At 42.6% G+C, this 26458-nt stretch overlaps 2 protein-coding genes and 1 non-coding gene across 3 annotated transcripts in view; 2 read left to right on the top strand and 1 right to left on the bottom strand.

The window, feature by feature from the left end:
- The window catches only part of LOC102751843 (nuclear envelope pore membrane protein POM 121C), a 27120-nt gene extending 9593 nt beyond the window's left edge, over positions 1-17527 (top strand). The window contains exons 6-13 of the mRNA XM_006773422.2: positions 8470-8561; positions 9173-9246; positions 9705-9829; positions 9952-10054; positions 10287-10460; positions 11593-13245; positions 14716-14838; positions 15292-17527. Coding sequence (XP_006773485.1) covers positions 8470-8561; positions 9173-9246; positions 9705-9829; positions 9952-10054; positions 10287-10460; positions 11593-13245; positions 14716-14838; positions 15292-15389 — 2442 coding nt within the window. The 3' untranslated portion in view covers positions 15390-17527. The remainder of the gene's footprint in view (positions 1-8469; positions 8562-9172; positions 9247-9704; positions 9830-9951; positions 10055-10286; positions 10461-11592; positions 13246-14715; positions 14839-15291) is intronic.
- Positions 7113-7185, top strand: TRNAC-GCA. The gene has a single exon. It is a non-coding gene; the product is annotated as a tRNA-Cys (tRNA).
- A 453-nt stretch (positions 17528-17980) lies between the features above and the next one.
- Positions 17981-26458, bottom strand: part of NSUN5 (NOP2/Sun RNA methyltransferase family member 5) — a 9441-nt gene continuing 963 nt past the window's right edge. The window contains exons 3-9 of the mRNA XM_006773421.2: positions 26378-26453; positions 26183-26291; positions 19305-19443; positions 19101-19216; positions 18617-18795; positions 18208-18418; positions 17981-18125 (exon numbers count right to left, since the gene is read on the bottom strand). Coding sequence (XP_006773484.1) covers positions 17981-18125; positions 18208-18418; positions 18617-18795; positions 19101-19216; positions 19305-19443; positions 26183-26291; positions 26378-26453 — 975 coding nt within the window. The remainder of the gene's footprint in view (positions 18126-18207; positions 18419-18616; positions 18796-19100; positions 19217-19304; positions 19444-26182; positions 26292-26377; positions 26454-26458) is intronic.

The raw sequence follows: 26458 nt of genomic DNA, 5'->3' as shown, positions 1-26458 counted from the left end.
AAACATCGATGAGAGAGAAACATTGATCAGCTGCCTCTTGCACATCCCCCACTGGGGAAGTGCGCGCAACCCAGGTACATGCCCTTGACCGGAATCGAACCTGGGACCTTTCAGTCCGCAGGCCGACGCTCTATCCACTGAGCCAAACCAGTTTCGGCATCAATGTTCTTATTAACAGTAAGACTTATGTAATCAGCTTAAGAATTATTTGTGGTTCATTTTGTCATTAGTATATATTCCTCAATGGATACTGGCAATATGCAATCAAAGTAACGTGTTTTGAAGTAATGTGAACTAATTGTTCTCATTTAGTTACAACTTGATATACCCTTGTACAATGTGGGGGTTATTGATGCAGACCCCACAGTAGAAAATCCACGTATAACTTCAGTCAGCCCTCTACATCCACAGAACATATACTAGCTTCAATCAATGGTTGTTTGAATCTGCAGATGCAAACCTGCAGATTCAGAGGGCCGACGGTACCTACATTTACTGAAGAAAAAAAACACATATAAGTGTATGTGCACAGTTCAAACTGTAATAAGGATGTTATTCAAGTTTCAACTGTAGTAAGGTTCATTTGTGTGGTATCTTTTAGCAATTTCTGTTTTTCTTTTTGATAGGTGAGGAATAGTATTTAATTTACGTCTCTTATGAGTAAGTTTGTGCGGCTTTTCATATGTTAGAGAAACATATTCCAAATAAACTGAAGATGTAAATATGAAATAGAAACTGTAAAAGTATGAAAATAGGCTTCTCACACATTGCTGGTGGGAGTGTCAATTGGTACAGTTCTCCAAAGGACAGTGTGGTACTAATTATCATTATTAAAGATGCATATGCCCCTAGATCCAGCGGGTTTACTTTGAGGAATTAATCCTACTCAAAGACATATACAAAGATGTTGATTTTAGCATTGTCTTAATATCAGAAGCTTAGAAACAATGTGTATATACCTTTTCAAGGGGCTGATTGTAAGGTACAGTTTTTCCATGCTTTTAAATACTATGCAACTATTAAAAAGAATAAGGCAGTTTAATAGAGACTGATGTGAATGATCTCAAAAATATATTTTAAAAAAGCAAGGTGTTGTCCTGGTTGGTTTGGCTCAGTGGATGGAGCGTTGGCCTGCGGACTGAAGAGTCCAGGCTTCAATTCCGGTCAGGGGCACATGCCCAGGTTGCGGGCTCGATCCCCAATAGGGGGCATGCAGGAGACAGCTGATCAATGATTCTCTCTCATCATTGATGTTTCTATCTTTCCCTCTCCCTTCCTCTCTGAAGCCAATAAAAATATATTGATGAAAAAAAGAAAAGAAAAAAAAAAGCAAGGTGCAGCTCTGGCCAGTTTACTCAAAGGTTAGAGCATTGGCCCATGGACTGAAGGGTTGCAGGTTCTTTTTCAGTCAAGGGCATGTACCTTGGTTGCAAGCTCGATCCTGGGCCCGGGTCCTGGGGCACATACGGGAGGCAACTAATGTGTCGCTCTCACATCGATGTTTCTCTCTCTCTTTCTCTTCCCTTCCCTTCCACTCTCTCTAAAAATCAATGGAAAAAATATCCTCAGGTGAGGATTAACAACAACAAAAAAGCAAGGTGCAGAACTCTTACCATTTGTGCTGCTGTTTCTTTAAACTTTTAATATGCACAGAACAATTCTGACAGGATATTTTAGAAACAGGTAGTAACTTATTGGGATAAGAGGGAAACTTCCTTTTAACTGTACACTCTATTTATTGGAATTTGTAATATGTTCTACACGTATTTCCTTTCCTGATTTCAAAAAATGTTTTAGGTATAGATAACTGTTAAGTAAAAAGTAAAATTCCCTGATCCTGGCTCTTTCAGTCTTCATCTCATTTCCATGCCTATTATTAACATTCCTATTGTGTGTGTAAACACAGATAATACACAGAATTTTGGGACTGTTTTACACAATTGTGATCATAGCATATATGCTTCTTTGCATCCTTTAAAATTATATATTATGTAAACTCTCACTTTCTTAATGGCTTTTTTTTTGTTAGAATACTTTGAGGCCCGATGCATGAAATTCGTGCAGGAATAGGCCTTCCTTCCCCCTGCTGCCGGCACCTGCTTCCCTCTGGCACCCGGGACCTGGGCTTTCCTCGTAGCCTGGCTTCATCCGGAAGGATGGCCGGTCTAATTAGCCTGTTATGCTTTTATTATTATAGATATTTTTATTGGTTTCAGAGAGGAAGGGAGAGGGAGAGAGATGGAAACATCAGTGATGAGAGAGAATCATTGATTAGCTGCCTCTTGCATGCTACCTACTGGGGTTTGAACCTGCAACCGGGGGATGTGCCCTTGACCAGAATCGATCTCGAGACCCTTCAGTCTGCAGGCCGATACTCTATCCACTGAGCCAAACCGGCTAGGGCCCAGTTGATACTTCTACCAGTGCAGTATGGGATTTTGTTCCTATAGTTACGCATCCTCACTACCATTTAGTGTTGCTCTTTAGTTACTCATTCTGGTAGTTGTGAAGTCGTTTTTCATTTTGGTAATTTTGTTTCCCTGGTTACTAATGAGATAAATGTATGAACTGTTCATTGGCCATTTGTATATCCTTTTATATGAAGTGCCTATTCTAGTTTCTTGGCTCTTTTCCATTAGGTTGTTTTTCTTATTTATATAACAAGTTCTTTATATATTCTAGATACAAGCTCTCTGTGAATTATATGTGTTTCAACAAATGAGTGTCCTATTTCTGACTCATCATTCACTTTCTTAAAGTCTTCTCACTTATGGTTTGTATATTTATTTTATGTACTGTTCAGGTATTTTTGCCTACCTAAAGTCAAGATAATATTCTCTTATGCTACCTTCTAGGAGCTTTATTGTTTTTCATTTCAAATTTTTATCTATGACCCATCTGAAATTGATTTTTGTGTATAGTGTGAGCTAGGCATCAAAGTAGTGTTTTTCCATATATATATATATCCTTTTGACTTGCAAAATTTATTGGAAGAACCATCCTTTCCCTATTACTCTGCAATATCACCTTTGTCGTAATTTGTGTCCATATATATGTGGATCCATTTCTAGATTCTGTTCTGTTCCATTGGTCTGTTTTTCTACTCTGTGCCTGTATTTTCCCCAGTCTGCACTACTCAGTCTCTCTAAGTTTTGATATCTAGTAGAATAAGTTATCCAACTTTCTCATATCTCTTATGCCTCATCAGAATTATTTTAGATCTTGGCCCTTTGCATTTCTGTATAATTTTAAAATCAACTTGTCAGTTTCCACCAAAAAATAAAATACTTGCTGAGATATTGATTGGCATTGCCTTTCATCTATGAGTTATTCATTTTTACATTATTGAATCTTTTAATCCATGAACTTGGTGTATCCTTCATTTATTTACATCTTTAACTTCTCAGTGTAGTGGTTTTATACATCTTTATTAAATTTATTTCTAGGTATGTTTTTGATGCTATTTTAAAGAGTATGTTAAAAATTTAATTGTTGCTGATGTACTAGTATAGAAAACTGGTTTTTTTTTGTTTTTTTAATCCTCATCCAAGGATATGTTTTATTAATGTTTTTAGAGAGGGGAACGAAAAGAAAGAGAGAGAAAGAAACATTAATTGGCTGTCTCCCGTATGTGCCCCTACTGGGGTTCGAACCCACAATCCAGGTATGTACCCTGACTGGGAATTGAACCTACTTTTGGAGTATGGGACAATGCTCCAACCAACTGAGGCAACCGGTCAGAACAGAACTTGTTTTTAATTCAGAAAATTTGCTTAATTCTGAATATTTATTTATATAGTCTTCAGGATTTTGTATGTAAATCATGTTCTCTATAATGATGACAGTCCCCCCCCCCTTTTTTTTTACCCCAAGCCTTACATTGTTTATGCCTTACTGCACTTGGTTAATACCTCTAGTATAATATTGAACAGAAGTGAGAGCAAACATCCTGTTCTTGTTTTTCCTGATTTCAGAGTATGCACTTTCCATGTTTCATGTTATGTATGACATTTGATACAGATTTTTTATAGATATTCTTTATTGGATTAAGGAAATTTCTTCTCCAAGGTTATATAGACAAAGAACCAATTTTAGGAACCACTCTATTACCCGTTTTTCTGTTTCATTAACTTATGGTCTTACAGGTATTATTTCCTTCTTTCTTTGTGTTTGATCTGCTAGGGTTTCTTTCTGAATTTTGAATATTGATTCTTAGATCACTGGGTTGTTGTTGTTTTTTCAGCCTTTTCTCTTTTCTAATATGCTTTTATATGTTTTTGTTTTGTTTGTTTTTTAAGTTGATTGGGGTGACATTGGTCAACATGAACATATAAGCTTCATGTGTGGGTTTCTATGTTACAATTTGCCCTATATCCAAGTATGTAGCCTTTGGGATACCAACCAAAGCCTGAGGTGTTTAGGGCCCCTCTATGTTGGAAAACTCTGAATTCCAGTTTTTGTCTTTCCAGGCTTGAGGGGCTGCCAGAAGCTTTTCTCAGCCTCTCAGCGGCAGCTTTTACTTTTGAAATTGGCAGTAACCAGGAGGGAAAATGTAGGCCTAAGTGTGGGTCTCACTCTTGGCTCCTCTGTCTTGTCCCTACAATGTCTCACCGCCTTGGGAGCTCTTCATACTACCATACCTTCTTCATACAGATGTATTTCACATTTTCTTCAGCATTTTCTGCTTGTCCTCAATAAGCGATTTGGTCTAAAACAGTGGTTCTCAACCTCCTGGCCCTTTAAAAATAGTTCCTCATGTTGTGACCCAACCATAAAATTATTTTTGTTGCTACTTCATAACTGTAATGTTACTACTGTTATGAATCATAATGTAAATATCTGATATGCAGGATGGTCTTAGGCGACCCCTGTGAAAGGGTCGTTAGACTGCCAAAGGGGTCGCGACCCACGGGTTGAGAGCCGTCGGTCTAAAACAACATAGCCATTGCTTAAAACATGGTCAGATTGTGTTTTAAAGCACCCTTACTCCTGGTGAGTCCACACTCACTGACACTAATAGCTTTTAGTAGGTGTTCTGTTGTAAGTAGTTACCCGTTATTTTGTAATATTGGAATATATGGTAAGCTCTCAGAAGTAGATCTTAGGAAGGGGATAAAGTAATATGAAAGTTCTTTATGTTGAAGCTTCTCTTTGAAAGAAATGTGGCCTGGCTGGCGTGGCTCAATGACCAGGAGGTCACAGTTCAATTCCAGGTCAGGGCACATGCCCAGGTTATGTGTTCGATCCCCAGTGTGGGGCATGTAGGAGGCAGCCAGTCAATGATTCTCATTACCAATGTTTCCCTCTCCCTCTCCCTTCCTCTCTGAAATCAATAAAAATATGAAATAGTAAATATCCCCAGTAATCAATATGGATTTGCTGTGATAGTATAGACATTTGACTTAATGTATTTTTCCAGAGGAGCTCTAGTAAATACCTAAATCTACAGCTTCCCAAACCAGAAGTTGTAGCTTTGTATTATAAAACTAGAGGCCCAGTACACGACATTAGTGCACTGGAGGGCAGGTCCCTCATACTGGCCTGCGCCCTCTCACAGTCTGGCTAAGCTGGCAGTCGGACATCCCCCGAGGGGTCCTTAGCGCTGCTGCGGAGGCAGAAGAGGCTCCGGCCACCGCTGCTGCCCTTGCTAGCCATGAGCCCGGCTTCTGGCTGAGCTGCGCTCACCCTGTGGAAGCCTCTGATCAGCAGGGGGGCAGTTCCTGCATTGAGCATCTGCCCCCTGATGGTCAATACACATCATAGCAACCGGTCATTCCACCATTTGGTCAATTTGCATATTAGCCTTTTATTCTATAAGATTATTACAAATATTAGGCTGTACCAATTATAGAAAGTGAACTGTCCTCCTACCTCTTTATGCATGGCATTGATACTTCGTGTGTCTTACAAGACTTGTCATTTTTCAAAGTGGGCATTCAAAACTTCATATCCCTAGCTTGCTTTTGTGACTGTCTTTTATTATTTCTTTATTTATACCCTATATTTAAGCCAAGCTAGAACATTCATTATCTTCTAAGAGCACTATTTTCGTGCTTTCTTCCCTTGTTCTGTTCTCTGTCTGGAATGATAAGTATGTTTTATCAAACTGCAGACCATCTCAAATGTCACCTTCTTAGAGACTATTATAGTCATTTTATGCACTCTTTTCCAAATCATAAATTTCTTAATGGAAATGGTCTTGCTTATCTTTCCATTATTTGTAAAATCTAAAAAAGTAGGAAATTGGTAAATGAAAATTGAGTTGTAAGGCAGAACTAAATTGACTGCCATTGTACATAGATTGACTATCTCTTTTTGTGACTTGCTTTGTTATATCTTTAGGCCACTTACTATTTTATATGTTCATTATATTTATTGATTTTTCACCAAGAGGGAGGGGGATAGAGAGTTAGAAACATGGATCAGCTGCCTCCTGCATACCTCCTACTGGGGATGTGCCCGCAACCAAGGTACATGCCCTTGACCGGAATCGAACCTGGGACACTTCAGTCCGCAGGCCGACGCTCTCTCCACTGAGCCAAACCGGTTAGGGCTCGGCCATTATATTTATATGAAGTTGCAAATTACTAATTTTGACATGTTGAGGATATCAACTCATCACTTTAATTGAAAATACTTGCCTTTTAGTTTGTTTATATGTTTGTTTCCTGCCTATATAGATTTTATTTCTAGATTATGGAAACATTAGTGTCATTGAAAATACAAATGGTGCAAAAGGTATACATATAGTAAAGTTTCCTTCCACATAGCAATATTTTTATGTGGAGAGGTTCTTAATTTTTATGTAACATTCTGTCAATTTTCTTTTGTTTCTGGCATAAAAAGTCTATTTTCTACCCCATGTCATTTAACAACTTGTCAATGTTTTTACAGTTCTTTTGTTTGATACACTTTTTACATGTAAATTGCTGTTGCATCAGGATTCTGTGTGTATGTACAGTTTATGAAGTAGAGATACGTTTTTACCCTGGCACTTTATTAAAAATGCAAGGTGTGAGGCCCAAGATTGATTTATTTATCCCAAATGACCATCCTTTCTTGTTCTATAACTGAGAATAATATTTTTAAAAAATATTATTTATTTCGCCCTGGCCATTTTGGCTCAGTGGATAGAGCGTTGGCCTGCAGACTCAAAGGTCCCGGGTTCGATTCCGGTCAAGGGCACATGCCCGGGTTGCGGGCTCCGTCCCCAGTGGGGGGTGTGCAGGAGGCAACCAATCAATGATCAATGATTCTTTCTCATCATTGATGTTTCTATCTCTCTCTTCCTTTCCCTTCCTTTCTGAAATCAATAAAGACATTTAAAATATATATATATATATTATTTATTTCAGCATTTTTCTCAATCTAATTCTGAGCCTTGGGTTTCCTGATATTATTAGTCTATGGAACTCATCTTCTCTTTTATCACCTGACTTTGATTTTTAAATCTTTCCTTTCTTCTTTTGAACTGTTAAGCACTGTTTTCTCCCTTTTTGTGCTTATATCATGTAACTGTTACAGAGTAAGACATCACTAGAAGCTTCCCAGTAGGAAAATGTGATAGTTTAGTACCTTTGTGTGAGGCTAAAGACTTATTTGCAGGGTGCTTGCTCTTTGTCAGTTACTTTGCTGCTAGCCCCCTTTGAAGGAGGTGGAGATGAAAACAGACCATCTTTGCCCTAGCCAGTTTGGCTCACTGGATAGAGTGTTGGCCTGCAGACCAAAGGGTCCTGGGTTTAATTCCAGTCAAGGGCACTTACCTTGGTTGCAGGTTCCTCCCCGGGCCAGGCCCTGGTCAGGCGCATGCAAGAGGCAACCAATCGATTTTTTTCTTGCACATCAATCTTTCCCTCTGTCTCTCCCTCTCTTTTCCACTCTCTCTAAAAATCAATGAAAAAATATCCTCAGGTGAGGATAAAAAAACAAAAAAAACAGACTATCTTTGCTGCCAAGGGACTCTGCCTGGCAGAAGAGACAGATGTATAGATAGATATCATATATTGATAAGTACCATAGATGTAAAAGTCACAAGTGTCATGACAGCATATTTTTAAAAAGTTAATAAAGCTGAAAATTTAATGAAGGAAGACTAAGTTAGTTTATGGACTTGTCTTCACTAGAACAGTTTAATTTACTCTGATCATTTCTATAGACAATATAGAGTAAATTTATGCATCATAGCTCTAAGTCATTATTGAATGTAATGTTCCTTTTTAATATATGCAAAAAGTACATTGATTCTTTCTACACTTAATAGCATTCCATTACTTCTCAGACTTTTTTATCCCATAGTTAATATTGGCAACTAACTTTCTTTTCAGAAGCCTTTCTTCACAAAGAAATATTTTTTAGTCACTTACAAAGGGGACTTTATATGCAGTATGAATAGAACCACAAAATTATATTAAAGGTTGAATGCTGAAGTATCACCTAATGCCAGTAATGTTACTTTTATTTGACTTTTAGCTATGGAAGAGAAGTGGTCCAAGTTCATCACCCTTTTCCAGCCCAGCCTCATCCCGCTCCCAGACGCCAGAGAGGCCAGCAAAGAAAATAAGGTAATTACTTATTTGCTGTGTGGATTATTGGTCAGGAAATTAGGGATATTTACTTGGCTCTTAGGCTTTCTGATTTAGAGAATCAAATAAATTAACATCTAGAAGGACAGTGAAGTGCCCAGAAGAATTGCTCTTATTTTTACAGTTCTTTATGCACTGAGTGTAGGGGCCTCTGGTTCTCTTCTGCTGTACGAGTGACCGGGTGTAAAAGTAGAGTAGAGTGAGCAGAGTGAATGTCAGCGGGCAGTAATCTTCATGTTCTTGACTGCAGCTGACCCTCCAGGCCTACCTACAGTCGACTAGAATGCCACTCTCTTAGGAATTATATCTATGCCTAGAACACTCAGTAACATGGGAAGTTGTAAGGAAGGTTTTGAAGATAATTGATTTGTGCTTGTTTTAAGACAGTGGTTTCTCCATGATTTCCATTAACTACCTCTCTTCATTTCTGTGGGAATTTTCTTTGACTTTTTTTTTTTTGTCCTGGCATACTAAGATCTCAAATCATGGTTGTTCTAGACTTTGGCCAGTTGGGAGCTGGGAGGATGTGTTATTCAGTATTTATTGTCAGGAAGTCTTTCTAAACTTAATTCTGTGTTTTTCTCCTACAGAGAAGAGGAACTTTCCCATCATTCTAGTCCTTCAACTCCATTAGTAACTGACAAGGAGTCCCAGGGAGAAAGGGGTAAGTTAATAAATAGGCAAGAGTGGCTCCTGGTGACAGAAGTGTTTATGGAGAATGTATAGACTAGTACCTATTCAAATCATACTTTCAGCTTTGCTGTGTAGAGGGCCTGGTATATACAGAGACAGAAGCTCTGTACTTCAGAGGTTTGTAGTCTGGTAAGGAAGGTGATAAGCAAATGCAGTATAACCCAGGGTAACTGTGGGATGGGGATAAGCTTAGGTTGAGGTATCTGTGAGCAATCCAAGAATTATTGCCCAGCAGTTGTATGCATGCATCTGGAGTAAGTACAGCCTCTTGACTATTATGAATAATCTTGTAAACGCTATCCATGAGCCCAGACTATGGAAGATGAAATCTTTCAGAAATACCCAGTGAAAACTTAGTGTTACAAATCAGGGGGTATAAATACACCTATCTATTTCTGGAAGAAAACAAGACTATATTTTTTTCTTTAGTTGTAGATACAACCACATGGAAGAAACAGAACTTGAGGAATTCCCCACCTACACCTGGCAGCTCTGGGCAGCGTAAACGGAAGATTCAGCTGCTGCCCTCCAGGCGGGGGGACCAGCTGACCTTGGTATGGTCTTGTCCATTTCCCCCTGCCCACCTTCTTAGCTCCTCTAAGTCTTAGGAAGGCTAAATACAGGTTTCTCCCAGTTTCTCATGATTGACTTGACTTCTCCTTTTTCTGTTGGGTAGCCTCCACCTCCCCAGCTTGGTTATTCAATTACTGCTGAGGACTTAGACTTGGAAAAGAAAGCTTCATTACAATGGTTCAACAAGGTCTTGGAAGATAAGACTGGTAAGGAATGAAGATATTTCACACTGTAGGGAGGATTTGGGGGTTTTTGGTCTCTCATCTGAGAAATCCATGTGGGTCCTCAGTAAATCTGGAGAGAGTGAGCACTGAGGTTGAGAGAAGCATTTCTACATGAGTTATTCTGAGACCCTGAGCATCCCCACGCCCTGCGAGATGCTACTGGGAAGAATTCCCAAACCAGGGAGGACAACTGAATCTTCTTATTCTTCCTTAGATGCTGCCTCAAGCTCAGTCACTGAGAACCCACCTACCACTCAGCCTTTTACTTTTACCCTGCCCACTGCTGGGACTGCTCCCTCTCCAGCCTCTCTCCCAGCCCCAAGCACTAATCCACTGTTGGAGAGCTTGAAGAAGATGCAGGATTCCCCAGGCCTAACATCCTTCCCAGGTGAGTGAGAGAGCTTCCCTTAGAGCAGTGGTTCTCAACCTTCCTAATGCCGTGATCCTTTAATACAGTTCCTCATGTTGTGGTGACCCCCAATTTCACTGTTACAAATTGAACATAATTAAAGCATAGTGATTAATCACAAAAACAGTATGTAATTATATATGTGTTTTCCGATGGTCTTAGGCAACCCCTGTGAAAGGGTCATTTGACCCCCCAAGGGGGTCGCGACCCACAGGTTGAGAACCTCTGCCTTAGAGCATATGGCATCAATCTTTGTTGAGGTTGAAGTAAAGGCATTATGCCTGTCAGTCAGTGGAAATTATAAGGATTGAACTTAACTCTGGTTGACCAGACCTGAGCTGGTAAAGCTTAAGAGTTTCAGGGTTCTGTAATCAGGAAATTTTAGGGAAGGGGAGCTGTAACACTTAAGCTAGGAGAAGCTTAGTTTTGTTAGTCAAATGGCTCTTGATTTGAAACCTACTTCCTTAGCTGCTCTGATCCTTGCCGTCATCTGTAAAATGAGAATAATGCTTACCTCATGAGGTAGCGCTGAACTGTAAATGTGATTACATGGTTGAGATGTCTTGTCACGTGCTTATTAGACCAAAGGCACAAGATAATATGAATTATTTTTCCCTCTAGGTTTCCAAGGGTCTGTTGATTGTTCCAGCCCCCTGCTTTCATAGCACTTCATCACACTCCTGATATTTCACTTAATCATGCAGTAGTTGTATATGTTAGCTCTCAGACTGTCCCAGGGCTCAGGGGCAGAGACTATCTCATTGTTATATGCTCTGCACTTAGCATATGGTAGTCAAGTATAGTAAATCTTTGTTAGATGAGTGAGGTGTATCTAAGTTATTAATTGGACTAAGTTTCCACACATTTAACCCAATTAGGCCAAGTTTTATCCCTTTCTGTATTCCTTAAGACCTATGAAAAGTGGAAATAACGAACACTTTCTTGATTTTTAGGTAATGAATGCTTTAAGGGCCGTGGTATAGATTTAGTCATATTTGTTGACTGACCCTTAAATCCCCAGCACTGTGCTGGGCACAGGGAGGATACAAAAGCATTGACTATCATCGTGTTTGAGATATTCAGAATTCACTTTCTCTACTCTTCTCCCCAGATGATTCAGCTGGAGTGGCAACTCCTGTGGCCCATTCGCCTCCGAAGACACCCAGCCTTCTGGGCCCTCTTGGCTCTTCACAGTCAGCACCCCTTCCAGGCACCTCCTCAGACTCCAAACCCACAGTATCTTTCTTGGCGCTGTCCCCTACTTTTTCCATACCAGTCACTGACACCACCAAGTCACCTCAGGCTGAGACGTCTGCCCCATCCCAGGCCCTGTCTGCCCCAGCCCCCAGCCCCAAGCCAAGTCTTCTGTTTGGAATGCTGAGCACTCCCCCTGCTAACCCTTCTGCCTCTGCAGCTCCTGCTGTGTCTTCAGCATCTCCCATGTTCAAGCCCATTTTTGAGGCCCCACCTAAAAGCGAGAATGAGGGCCCCTTGCCATGTAGCCCTTCCAAGGTCACAACCACAGCATCTTTTAGCTCTGCCATTCCCACAACTACCAGCACCTCACCCATCACTTTCAAGCCTATTTTTGGCAGCATGGGGCCACCTACATCTGTGTCCTTGTCAACTCCCTTCTCCTTCAATCAGACAACTACTGCAGCCACAACCACAAACGCCCCTCTCTTCACTGGCCAGGCCAGTGCCACCTCAACAGTGGCTTCTGCGACCACAGCCAGCACCTCTGCCGACTCAGCTTCAAAGCTTACTTTTGGCTTTGGTGTGAGAAATGTGACCAGCACCATGAACAGCATGACTAGCACCACCACTTCCACCTCCCAGCCTTTTCTCTTTGGGAATCCCCCTGCCGCTGGTGCCAGCTTTACCCCAGCCATAGGCTCCATATTTCAGTTTGGCAAGCTTTCTGCCATTCCTACTTCAACAACGACGACAACCACCACCACCTTTGGCCAGTCCCTACCCAGTGCCGTGCAGGCAGCCACCAACAACAGCACCGTTGGCTTTAGTGGTTTTGGCAGCACCCTTACAACCTCCGCCCCGGTCACGACCAGCCAGCCTACCCTGACATTCAGTAGTTCTACCACCCCAACATTCAACATTCCCTTTGGCTCAAGTACCAAGGCCCCTCTCCCATCATATCCGGGAGCCAACCCCCAGCCTTTTGGGGCCACTGATGGGCAGCAACAGGGAGCTACCAAGCCAACCCTTGCCCCCAGCTTTGGCAACTCTTTCACTTTTGGAAACTCTGCAGCCCCAGCCCCAACTGCAACTCCAGCACCAACCCCAACCCAGCCAGCCTTTGGCAACACTGCGCAGTCAGCTTTTGGTGGTTTGAAACCCACAGCCTCCGCCTTTGGCACCCCTGCCAGCACCCAGCCAGCCTTTGGCAGCACCACAGCTGCCTTCTCCTTTGGTGCAGCCACCACGTCTGGCTTTGGAGCTACAACCCAGACCACCAGCAGCGGGACCAGTAGTTCAGTGTTTGGCAGCACAGCACCATCGCCCTTCACATTTGGGGGCTCAGCAGCCCCAGCTGGCAGTGGGGGTTTTGGGATCAATGTGGCTACCCCAGGCACAAGCTCTACCTCTGGAGCGTTCAACTTTGGAGGAGGACAGAGTGGGACCACTGGCAACACAGCCCCCTTTGGGGGAGGCTTGAGTCAGAACACATTGGGCGCACCCAGCCAGAGCACACCCTTTGCCTTCAATGTGGCCAGCACGCCTGAGAGCAAGCCTGTGTTTGGAGGTGAGACTAGGAGTTGATTTGGTGTGCTGTGCCGGGCACTGTTTTAAGTGCCAGCATAGCCTCCATTCTTATGGAGCTTTATATTATGGTTGTGAAAAGACAGGCTTAAATATATAAATATGTCAGATAACAATGTCTTGATAAAATACGTAATTACTGACTGTAGAGGAGCTAATTAGGTAATCAAGGAAGGCCTTTCTGATGAAATAAATTTAAGCCAAGACTATATTTGTGACAGAAAGTGGTTGCAAATGCAGGTGGGTAGGTGTATGTGAGAGAGCTTTGCAGACACAGGGAGAGCTCAAAGGCCCAAAGGCAGAAACAAGCCTGGTATGAACAGATAAAAGCAAGGTGTGGCTAGAAGTTTAAAAGTGTAGTTGGTATGAAAAGAGGTTGAGAGGTAGGCATAATTGAAGATCACCCATGGCCAGGGTTTAAATGTTTGGGTTTTAAGTACTAAGGGAAATCACTGTCAAATTCCAAGCAGAAGATGAAGTGGTTTTACTTGCCGTATGAAAGGTGAATTAGAAGTTTTGAACCTGATAGTTTCTATTTTCTTCATTAAATATGAGATCTTGGGGCGTGGATTACAGTGAAATGTGTACAGAGGAGAGCCTCTTAAATAGTCATTTTGTAGAGTGGAAAGGAAGGTAATGAGAAAGTGTAATACAACTAACTGCCGTGCAATTTGAGGGCTGGAAAATTGTAGTTATGAATTTAAAGTGAGACCAGTTAACACTGTTTTTCCCTAACAACTTTCAGTCCTTGAGGTATAGATCTAAAATAAGTAGGTAGCTGGTAAAAACCCAGCTACTCTTAGCAGGAGGGGCAGTGAACTTGGAGGTCTTGATGAGATTAAGGAAATGCAGGACTACTAGAAACAGCTGGAAAAAGAGTACAGTAGTTGCAGTTAAGATAGGGGAGCTAGAACAGTTCCTGGTGGTGATAGGTGTAGGTGGTGAAGGTTGGATAGAGGAATAGATTGGGGTAGCAAGGTCTGTGCCTCAGGGAACAAGAAAGATACTTATACCACATTGGGCTGAGACAAGTACATGTGAGAGAATGCAGCCTTCCCTGAAAGGGGCTGTAGAGAAAACAGCGTCACTACTGAGCATCAGGATTCAGTGAGGGAGGGCAAGGGAGTTTGCTGATGACTAACCCCATGGGCAGATTAGGCAACCTACAAGGTGGATTGGAGTGGTGGTGAGTTTGATGGAAGGCTCTGGTTTCTGGAGGGGAGGGTGTAACTGGTAAAACCCAACCTGTTTAACGGAGAAGAGGAATAACATGATTAGTCCTGACAGAAGAAGGGAGGTAATCTAGTCCTTTTGGTGCTGAACCAGAGCTAAGATGTCCTGTGGGGAGTGCCCATACAGAGAGCAGATCTCTGCAAGGTTCATTACCATCTGTTTTGATACCCTCTGCTCATTGACCTAGTCTCTACAGTTCTCTGCTTTTTCTTCATTCTAGGCACCTCCACACCCACCTTTGGTCAGAACACCCCTGCCGCTGGAGTGGGCACATCAGGAAGCAGCCTCTCCTTTGGGGCATCCTCAACACCCACCCAAGGCTTTGTTGGCGTCGGACCTTTCGGTAAGCTTGGCACGTCTCTCTGTTGCCAGCATGGCCTGCTTATTCTTCTCTGAAGAGGGAGTAGGGTGGGGTGGGCTGGTAGCTTCCTGGCTCTCTGAGGCCTTCTCCGGAAAGTCAGGCCGAAAGCATGAGAAAGATGTGGCCAGATTGAGAGTCCAGCACAACCAAGGTTTGGAGTTGGCGGCAGACAGCAGAGGAGCCTTTTAGGGCTGAATTTCCTGGATCCCTGGAAAGCCAGGTAAAATTGTCTTCTGGGCCTCTCCCAGACTATCTGTGATTCGGGGTTTTGCCTTTTCAATAGGCCTCTCTCCCAGCGCAATTGATACAGCTTTGGAAGCCCCCCCTCTTCAAGCACCCACAGTCCTGTTGGCCTAACTTTCCAGAGATTGGGGCAACCAAAGAAATGCTTTCAGGTAGCAGCTGCCCTGATGAGATTTTGTTGAATCTTTCCAGGATCGGCGGCCCCTTCATTTTCCATTGGTGCAGGATCCAAGACCCCAGGGGCTCGACAGCGACTGCAGGCCCGAAGGCAGCACCCCCGCAAGAAATAGTGTTTGTCCCTTGCCTCCATTCCACCCACCCCTTGCCCAAATCTGGACCTTGGTACCTGCTAGGAAGAGCCTCTAACCCATCTCGTTCCATAAAGCAAACCTGGCTTCAGCCACCAGGGAGGTAGTAGCAGCCCTGGGGGCCATTTCCCTCTGAGGAAGCGGAAGCCTCAGGCCTCTTGGTGGAGGGGGAGGTAGGATGTGGCAGGGCAGAAGCCTGATACCTTTACTTGAACAGTTCCACTGGTGAGGCTGGAGAGAACTAAAGAAACATCTGTACATACTGTCCATTTACTTCCCTCACTTGTTTAGTATATAAGCTTAGGCAGCCTTCCTTCCCACCCTTTCCCCAGCGAGCCATCTTGCTGGAGGGTAGACGGTAGAGCCCTGCCCACCTCTCTCTCTGGTATGCATTTAATGGGATTGGGGGAAATGGATTATCCCTAAAGCTTTACCTTGCTTGGCTTGGCTATAAAAAGTGGTTCTCTGGTCCCTTTAGGGGACTGTTTCCCCATTTCTTGCTTTGTCCCTCAACTGGTTCCTTGCAGGATCTATTGCTTTTTAAATGATCTTGAATCAAGCTTTGCCTTGAAGACCCCAGTGGATGCTGCTCCTGCTATTTCACTTTCTCTTGCCAAGTCTGAGTCAGTGTTTTGTCCCTAATCCTATGTGGCAGTTCAGCCCCTAAAAGCTTGGTGGCTCAAGACTGTTAGCCTGGCAGATCCAGGGGTGATTCCCTCACTCCAGGGAGGAAAGCTCTTGGAGCAGACAGGATGCCCACCGCTGCTTTCAGCTGCCTCCTCACCCGCTATCCCTGCTGGCCTCATTGGGCACGTCTGCCTCTCTGGCACTGTATGTTTAAAGCCTTGTCCTGTGTTACTTTGTCTGATGCTCATGTCTATTTCTCTTTGAATCGAGTTTGGAGGAAGAATTGAATTGTATGAGTGGCGGCATGTTGGTAGTGCCGGACTTATCTGTTTCAAGTTTCTGGGACTTAGCTAATTGAATGTGGAAAGTAGCACCACTTTACGGCTACAAGTGCCAACTCCTGAATTTTCAAATGGTGTTTTGACTTTAAGGGCTGGCAGCCCAGGAGGATAGGGCCAAGGGGAAGCAAAAACCTCGTCTCTTCCCTCTGCTGTTTCTCTCTCCAACCTACCTGACCTCACAGGAGGCTAGAACACCCCTAGTGTATGTTAGAAAACCTAAGTTAATGAGCCACACTTTCAAATTCTTAGTCGCCACCCCCTCTCCCCTCAACCCTTCTTTTCTTTGTTTCAAAGCCACATACCCCAGGCCTAAGAGCCTTGCTGCCATGCCCATCCTCTTTGGGAGAAGTATGAATGCGTGTGTCTAAATTAAAAGAAAAAATATTTAAACATTTTTTAACAAAATAAAAATTTATTTTTGTATTTAAGCTAAATTGCCTTTTAAATTCCTTCAAGCTTGGTTCATTGAGGTGGTTAAGTATAAATGCTGTTGATTAGGAATTAGCTGTATAGTTAAGTTATGCCTGTGTGAAGAAGAGGCTCTAGTGCTGTCTCAGGCAGCTTTCCTGGGGTGACTAGAGCTCCTTCTGGACACATTATGTAAAATGTAATTCTTTTTTTTTTATAAATAATGTGACGTAGATGTAACTAGTCCCCCTCACTCTTTTGTGACTGAGGTTGAAAGTTTTGTGGCAGGGGACTGACTGCTCCCCCCCGCACCCCCCTTAGAAGAGCTCTGTTAATACTTAACTGTCTGTGGAGCTGAGGAGGGAGCCTGAACCTCAAGTCTCAAATACCTACTAGAATTGGAGGGGTGTGGTGGGGCACAGGCCTAGAAATCAAGCTTCTACCTATACCTTATGTAAGGTAGACGACCCTCTTAGTTTTAGTACTCTAAGCTAGTTTACCTCAGTTCCACAGGCAGGACAGTTGGTCCAGGAACCCCCTGAAGAGGGTATCCTGGCACAGCCTGAGTGTGAGTGTGTGTGTGTATGTGTACATGTACGTGCACTGGACAGGAACGGGAGGCTGGGACTTTCCATTACAAATAGACTTAATTCCTGTGAGTCTAGTTGGAATTTTTAGTATGAATGTGAGATTTTTCTCCTTGCTTATGTCATTAAGAATAAAAAAAAACTGTGATCTATCGTAGACCATGTCCTGCCTTTTATTTTTGTGGGTAGCACTTCTCGCAACAGCAAGAACATGACTCTGGGAAGGTACGAAAAGGACGAGGCAATCCGTTCTGTCTTCCCAGCTGGAGAAACAGGGCTATGAATTTCCTTCCTATAGCAACAAAAAGAAAAGAACCTTTCAAAAACTAAACTGATGCCTGGGGCTGAGGGCCCAAAGCTAAGCCGAAGGGAGAACCAGTGTCATCCTTTCCTCCACCCAAGAAGTCAAAGTTTTGAGCACCTGCTTTGTGCAAAGTAGCATGCTAGGAGCAGCTGCTGCAGTTCGCCGCCGCCTCTTTTTCTTCAGAGCTGGGCTAGGGCCGGACCTAAGTTCTGGTGCTGATACTTCGGTCTGTGAGACTGAGCTAGAAGAAAAGTATTAAGTTAGATGTGTCCCAATCTTCTATCATCTTCCCAGCAGGCCCCCTGCTCACCTTGGCACCTCTACCCGTTCAAGTACAGCAATGAAGAAGCCACCAGTGAGTGTGGTCTCAGGGGAGGCCCGGAGACAGTGTTCTGCCCCTGGGAAAGTGTTAAGGCCTCGGTGGGGCCAGGAGGGTATGACAGGAGCTAACCTGTGGAGAAGAGCACACAGACTTCTAGGTAAAAGAGAGCAGCCCTCTCCCCTCCCCAAGACCCTAGTAGAAAGCCAACTACCTAAAGGTTCCTGAACTCTGCTGTAGGGCCTCCTGTACCACATCTTCGTTCTCCTCTTGACAAAGGGAACACGTGGAGTAGACCAGGCGCTGCAGGGAGGGGAAAGTGAGCGCATGGCACAGAGCTCGCTGCTGGAACCCTGCCAAGGCACGCAAACGTTCCTTGCTAGGTAAACCTGTCCCAGGCTCCTCCAGCTGTCTAGTCAACATACCTAGGGAAAAGAGTGTTTTAATTAAATTGCCTTGTTTCATACTGAAATCCCCACTTTATAAATGACAACATTTGCCCAGGGTCACAAGACAATTTGAGTCAGAACTAAAGAAAGCCAAGACCTAAATGAACTACCACTTCCACTCTAAGGCTGCTCTTGATCTGTTGGTCCCTAGGCTATGAATTCTCCCCATCTCACCAGAGCCACTACAGGAAGGATCCAGCAAAATGTACTGGACCTGACGATAACGCTGGTCTGAGGGTGAAACTGCCAGAAAGTCCTCTTCGGCTAGCTGGCAGCACGAGACTCCAGCCCGGGCCAGCAGAGTAGCCATAGACGCCAACCGCTTGGCATCCAGGTCAAAGGCAAAGATCTTCCTACAGACAAGGCCAGAGTTGGGGTTAACTGAGTTTATACACCATCTAATGGACATTAAGTTGGGACATGCAGAAGATAACATTTACACAGCCTGAAAGGACTAAGGAATTCACTTCTCACACCTGCAGCCCACTGGGAAGCTTAGTTTGGGGTTATATCAGGAACTGCTCTAAGTCTAGAGGGAAATATTTAAAGGAAAATCTTCCTTTCAGCCTTCAGACCTATTGGGAAAACGAGTTCCTTATTTCTCACCAGCTAAAGGATCCGACCCCATTCCCTCCCTTTGTCTGACCATGGCACTCACCCTTGGTTCTTCAGAAGAGCAGCCAAGTGACTGGTCTTATTGCCGGGGGCAGCACACGCATCGATGACATGGGAACCTGGGGGCGGGGCCAGCAGCATGGCTGGGAGACAGCTAGCCTGGCAGGGCAAAGCACAACTGCTGGGTGAACAGACTCCAAGCTAGTCACTTCTACACATTCTTTCCTTTTCCACCCACCTTCCCTACCTTGTCTTGTAAGATGAGGTGGCCTGCTTGGTACAGTGGATGTTCATGCAGATCTGTTTGGGCAGGAAACACAAGCAGCTCTGACAACAAGGGATCCAGAAGAAAACACTTCCCTTTGAGGGCCCTTAGGTCCTCAAGGCTGTCAGGGAACAAGAACCATTCATTCAACATTTTTTTAATTGTCCCATGCAAGGCACCAGGCTGGGCATTTTATATGTTACCTAACATGTTAACTTCATTCATGCAATAAATGTTTAAGGCTGAACTAAACAGGATAATAAGACAGAGTCTGGGTTCTCAGACCAGACTCTGGTTTCAGGATCCCACCTCAGCCATTTATCAGCAGTGGAAGCAGGAGCAAGTGCCCTTATCTCAGGCTGTTTGCACTTTTATAAAATAGCTGTGAAGATTAAGTTAATGCATGTGAAATACTAGGTGTACTGGTTAATAATGCAGATTTTTTTTCAACAGATGGAGTTACACATATGTTGATATATATGCGATTTGATATGTATGCTATTTTGTTGTACTGACAACAAGCTTCAAACCTTCATATGTCAAATTTGCTGAAGGTGTTAACATCATAGATATTTTTATACTTAAAAGTGTCGAATTTCAGCCCTAACCGGTTTGGCTCAGTGGATAGAGCGTCGGCCTGCGGACTGAAGGGTCCCAGGTTCTATTCTGGCCAAGGGCATGTACCTTGGTTGCGGGCACATCCCCAGTGGGGAGTGTGCAGGAGGCAGCTGATTGATGTTTCTCTCTCATCGATGCTTCTCTCTATCCTTCTCCCTTCCTCTCTGTAAAATATCAATAAAATATATATTTTTTAAAAAGTGTCGAATTTCATGCCAAAAAAAAGAGCATTTGCGGGAAGTTTTAATCCATTACTTTATTTTGAAGAAAAGTGTTGCTGAAAGTTATCATATACTTCAGGAAGCTTATGGTGAACATGCTCCATCTCAAGATACTTGTGAATGCTGGTTTAAACGCTTTAAAAGCAATGAACGTCCAGGTCAACCGAAAGTTTGAAGACCCACGATTACAAGCATTATTGGATGAAGATGCGTGTCAAACTCAAAAACAACTTGCAGAAAGATTAAACGTTGCTCAGCAAACAATGTCCAATCGTTTACAAGCAATGGGAAAGATTTTAAAGCAGCAGTTCTCAACCTGTGGGTCGTTGTGACTGGCAATGAAAAGTGGATTTATTCTGAAAATCCCAAATGCACACATCATGGGTTGATCCAGGTCAACCATCAACATCGACTGCAAGGCCAAATTGTTTTGGAAAAAAGACAATGCTCTGTGTTTGGTGGGATCAGGAAGGTGTGGTGTATTATGAGCTTCTAAAACCAGGTGAAACCGTGAATACTGATCACTACTGACAACAAATAATCAATTTGAACCATGCTTTGATCGCGAAATGACTAGAATAGGCCAGAAGACACAGCAGGGTAATTTTGTTTCATAATGACGCATCATCACACACTTCAAAACCAGCTAAAAACATTAAAAGATCTTGCCTGGGAATTATTAACCCACTTGCTGTATTCACCAGACTGCTCCTTCAGATGACCACTTGTTCTGATCAATGGCACATGCACTTTCTGAGCAGCACTTTAAACATACAAAGAAGTGGAAAATTGAGTCTCGGAATGGTTTGCCTCAAAACAAGAAAAGTTATCTTGGGACGGTATCCACAAATTACCTGAAAAATGGGGAAATGTGTAGCTAGCAATGGACATTACTTTGAATAAAGAACTTTTGATGTTTCTTTTGAAATTAGTGTGTTTCCTTTGATTACAAAATCTGCTGTTATTAACCCCTTCCCCGGCAGAAACGTGTATACACGTTTTCACAAAATGTTCTTTTTTCAGTCGTCGACGAGTATACTCGTCTAAAACTTTACCTTCAAAAACCAGCTACATACGTACCATTCTAAATAATTTCATCTAGAAACTTTCTGAGGAAATACTATTCTTAACCACAAAAATGGGAAGAAAAAATAATTACAAACTGTTTTCATAACCAGCATCAAAAATACTATATAGAACCAAAATAAAAAAATTAGTCTGAAAAAGAAACGTTTTTAACAAAAAAATTGTTGGGGAAGGGGTTAAAAGGTACACCTAGTACTTAGAAAAATATATGGCACAAATTAGGCACTCAATAAATGTTAGCCATTACTGCTAAAACAACCTTAAGGAGAAGTTATTTTGGGGGGAATTGGACAGGGAAGGGTAGATGTAGGGCAGATAAGTATTGAGCTGACTCCTGATGGATGAGTTAGTAATGTGAGAAGCTAAGATGAAAACTACATTCACTAAACTCTGTAAAGGAGCACTGTCCACTCCACCCTGACCCACATAGAAACAGGCCTAGAGAATAATGTCCCAGTTCAGAAAGCTATCAAGCAGCAGAGCGGGAATTCACACACACACACAGCCATTCTCTACTCTACCTCCCTGGTTTCTAAGCAACATGCTCCAAGCAGAAGGGGGAACACCTAAAACAGATGTGGGGGAGGGGCAAAGGCGCTTCCCAGAGCTGTCAAAGAACAGGGAGAGGTGGGAAAGCATCAGAGCAGAGAGTGGCAATCACTGTGGGAACAACAGGTGCACAGAGTGGCATGGCAGATGGGCCTGGAGGGGAAGCAGGGGGGACAGTACAATGGAGAGTCAAGAGAGGGTTTTCAGCAGGTAGTAACTCATCGGATATGGTTTCAGATCTTTCGGCAGCCAAATCAGGATGAGTGCCTAAACCTAGGTAATGTCCAGAAGGACAAAAAGAAAGGTGCAGATTTGAGAAAAATGCTGAAGGCAGAGTAGTGAGTGACTGGAGGGAGAGGAAGAAAGCATCTAGGATGACTCAGTGTCTGGTTTGATCAAATGAGTGCCTAATTATATCTGCTAGGTTAAAATAGGGAATGCAGAAGGTGCAAAGTTCAGGGATACAAGGATGGTTAAAATTAATCAATGTGATACAGCACATTAAGAAAATGAAGGCTTGCCCTAGCCAGTCTTGCTCAGTGGATAAAGCATTGGCCTGCGAACTGAAGGGTCCTGGGTTCAATTCTGGTCAAGGGCACATGCCCGGGTTGCAGGTTTGATACCCTGTGGGGGCTGTGCAGGAGGCAGCCAATCAATGATTCTCTTGTCATTGGTGTTTCTATCTCTCTCCCTCTCCCTTCCTCTCTGAAGTCAATAAAAATACATTTTTTTAAAAATGAAGGATTTATCACAAAAACCCTAAATAAAGTTGGTATAGAAGAAATGTACTTCAACATAATAAAGGCCATATAGGACAAGCCCACAGCTAATATCATATCAATGGTGAAAATCTGAAAGCTTTTCCTCTAAGATCAGGAACAAGACAAGGCTACTTTTAATCAATAGTATTGGAAGTCCTAGCCAGAGCAATTAGGCAAGAAAATAAAGACATCTAAATTGGAAAGGAAGACGTAAAATATATATAGAAAACCCTGAAGACTCCACCAAAAACCTCTTAGAATTAGTAAACAAGATCAGTAAAGTTGCAGGATGCAATATCAATATGCAAAAATATGGTGCATTTCAACACACTAATGAACTATCAGAAAGTTTAAAAGAAGCCCATTTATAACTGCATCAAAAAGAATAAAATACCTCAGAATAAATTTAACCAAGGAGGAGAAAGACCTGTACACTGAAAACTATGTAAGATATTAATGAAAGATATTCCATGCTCATGGGTTGGAAGAATCTATGCTAATAAAAGGATAATATGCTAATTAGACCAGACATCTTCCAGATGTTCTTCGGGACGTGCTTCCGGACAAAGCCATGGTGGCGGGGCTGAGACAGAGGCAGTTAGGGGTAATCAGGCTGGCAGGGGAGAGCAGTTAGGGGGATCAGGCCGTCAGGGGAGGGCACTTAGGGGCAACCTGGCCTCAGGGGAGGGCAGTTACGAGCGACCAGGCAGGCAGGTGAACAGTTAGGAATCAGCGGTCCCGGATTGCAAGAGGATGTCCGACTGCAGGTTTAGGTCCGATCCTGCAGGCAGTTGGATATCCCCCGAGGCATCCCGGATTGGAGAGGGTGCAGGCCGGGTTGAGGAGAGAACCCCCTCTCCATTCTCCCCTGTGCACGAATTTCGTGCACTGGGCCTCTAGTATTGTTAAAATGTCCATGTTACCCACAGCAATCTACACATTCGATGCAATCCCCATCAAAATTCCAATGGCATTTTTCAAAGAAATAAAACAAATAATCCTCCTAAAGTTTGTATAGAACCACAAAAGACCCAAATAGCCAAAGCAATCTTCAGAAAAAACAAAGCTGGAGGCAGCATGCTCCCTAATTTCACACATTACAAGACTATAATAAAACAGTATGGTACTGACATAAAAACACACATGGATCAATGAAACAGTACAGAGGGCCCAGAAATAAACCCACACATATGTGATCAATTTATGACAAAGGTGCCAAGAATATACAATGGGGAAAGGACAGTCTTTTCAATAAATGGTGTTGGGAAAACTGGACAGTCACATGCAAAAAAATGAATGAAACTGGACCATTCCCTTATACCATTTACAAAAATCAACTCAAAATGGAGTAAAGACTTGAATGTAAGACCAAAAATCATAAAACTCCTCGAATAAAACATAGGCGGTAAGCTCCTTGACATGGAGCTTGGTAATGATATTTTGGATTTGACACCAAAAACAAAAATAAACAAGTAGGACCACATCAAACCAAAAAGCTTCTGTACAACAAAGGAAACTATCAACAAAATGAAGGTGCAACTTACTGAATGATAGAAAATAGTATATGCAAATCATATATTTGATAAGGGATCAAAATCCAAATCCAAAATATATAAAGAACTCAATAGCTAACAACAACAACAAACAATCCAATTAAAAAATGGGCACAGGATAATAGACATTTTCCCAAAGAAGATAAACAGATGGCCAACAGGTACATGAAAAAAAGGTTCAATAGCATTAATAATCAGGGAAACCCAAATCAAATGAGATACCACCTCATACCTGCTAGAATGAGTGTTATAAAACACGCAAGAAATAAGTATTGGCAAGGATGTGGAGAAAAAAGAATGCTTGTGCACTGTTAGTGGGAATGTAAATTCCAAATGGGAAACAATATAGCGGTTCCTCAACAATTTAAAAACAAAACTACCATATGATCCAGCAATTTCACTTTTGAGTATTTACCTCAAGGAAAGCACTAATTTGAAAGATATTTTCACCCCCATGTTCACTGCAGCATTATTTACAATGGCCAAGACATAGAAGCAGCCTGTGTCCACCAATAGATGAATTAAAGAAAATATGACATACACACAGTGAAATATTATTCAGTCATAATACCTTGCCATTTTCCCTCTTTCCTTTTTTTTTTTTTTTTTTTTAGTGTAAGTTGGATGGACCTTAATGGCAAAGTCAGCTAGAGAAAGACAAATACCATATGATCTCATGTGGAATCCTAAAACAAAAAAAAACCCCCAGAACTCATAGATACAGAGAACATATCTGGGGGTTGGGGGACAAAATGGGTGAAGGGAGTCAAAGGTACAAATTTCCAAGTATTAAATAAATCATGAGATGTAATGTGCAGTGTGGTGAATAGTTAATACTGTACTGCATATTTGAAAGTTGTTAAGAGAACAAATCTTAAAAGTTTGTATCACAGGAAAAAAAAATTTTTGTAACTGTATGGTGGTAGATGTTAACTAGACTTACTGTGATCATTCTGCAATATATACAAATATCAAATATATACATTTCACTGTACCCCTGAAACTAACATAATGTTATAGGTCAATTATACCTCAATTAAAAAAAATACTGCAAAATAATCCAATAACTTGTTTAAGCATATTTTTTGGAAGAATTACTTTTAAATCTTGAATTTTGAATGTTACTGAACAACAACAAAAAAAGGTGCAAAGTTCAGAGGATGAATTCAGTCTGACATGCTGAGACTGTAAAGCACTGATATGAACCTGAGGGTATGAATACAAGAGAGAAGTCTAGACTGGGGGGGCAAGAATCATCAGGTGAGAATTAGGAATTAGAGCTAGGGAAGAAATTGAGGGATGGATACATTAGAACAGTGGTCGGCAAACTCATTAGTCAACAGAGCCAAGTATCAACAGTACAACGATTGAAATTTCTTTTGAGAGCCAAATTTTTTAAACTTAAACTATATAGGTAGGTACATTGTTATTAACTTAATCAGGGTACTCCTAAGGCTTAGGAAGAGCCGCATGCGGCTTGAGAGCCGCAGTTTGCCGACCACGGCATTAGAACAGTGGTTCTCAACCTTGGCTGCACATTTTCCTCTTTCTTAACAATGCCCTTTTTCTGTTGTTATTAAGCTTGGTGGGTTGGCCCATAAGCTTAATGAATATTAGAGCCGAAGTAATCTTAGAGATCATTTAGTCCAATCACTACAAGAAATTAAACTCCAGGAAGAGTACTTAAGGCAGTGGTTCTCAGCCTTGGCTGCACATTAGAATCACCTGGGAATCTTTTTAAAACCCTGATTTCTGGGCCTCACCCCATAACAAAGAAACAGAATTTCCGGAGGATGAGGCCCAGAAATCAGGATTTTAAAAAGATTCCCAGGTGAATCTAATGTGCAGCCAAGGTTGAGAACCACTGCATTAGAAGCATGTCAATGGGACTCCCAGGACAATCAATGTTTAAGGAATGGAGGAAAACAGCCCTTGGAAGGGGATGGAGAAACTGCTGTAAAAATAGGAAAAAACCCGAGTGCCGTCACCACCACCCCGCCTCTCCCCGTCCATTTCCCCAGGGCCCCAGCACCTCCCGAGATCAGGGCAGCCAGTCAGGGTTCTCTGCTCACCTGGAAGCCCGGCCCTGGTAGGAGAAACCTTGTCTCTTGAAATAATCGATTGCATCATCAGAGCAGGTCTTGAGCGTGTTCACCCGCACAAATCGAGGCACCTGGGAGGCTAGGAAGCAACCAGCCATCATCAGTGGGCAGGAACATGCCACTGGAGGGCCTGATGGCTGCCCCCACCCCCACAACTCAGCTCACCTGCGCCAGGCCCACTTCCCACTTCCAACAAGTCCTCATTCCGGCTCACACCTCGACGGACCTTCAGCCGGGCCAACTAGC

The sequence above is a fragment of the Myotis davidii genome, unplaced genomic scaffold (assembly GCF_000327345.1).
Source record: "Myotis davidii unplaced genomic scaffold, ASM32734v1 scaffold726, whole genome shotgun sequence".
NCBI classification, from domain to species: domain Eukaryota; kingdom Metazoa; phylum Chordata; class Mammalia; order Chiroptera; family Vespertilionidae; genus Myotis; species Myotis davidii.
Note: the sequence above shows the minus strand (reverse complement) of the source record. Positions and strands in the feature narration are given on the sequence as shown.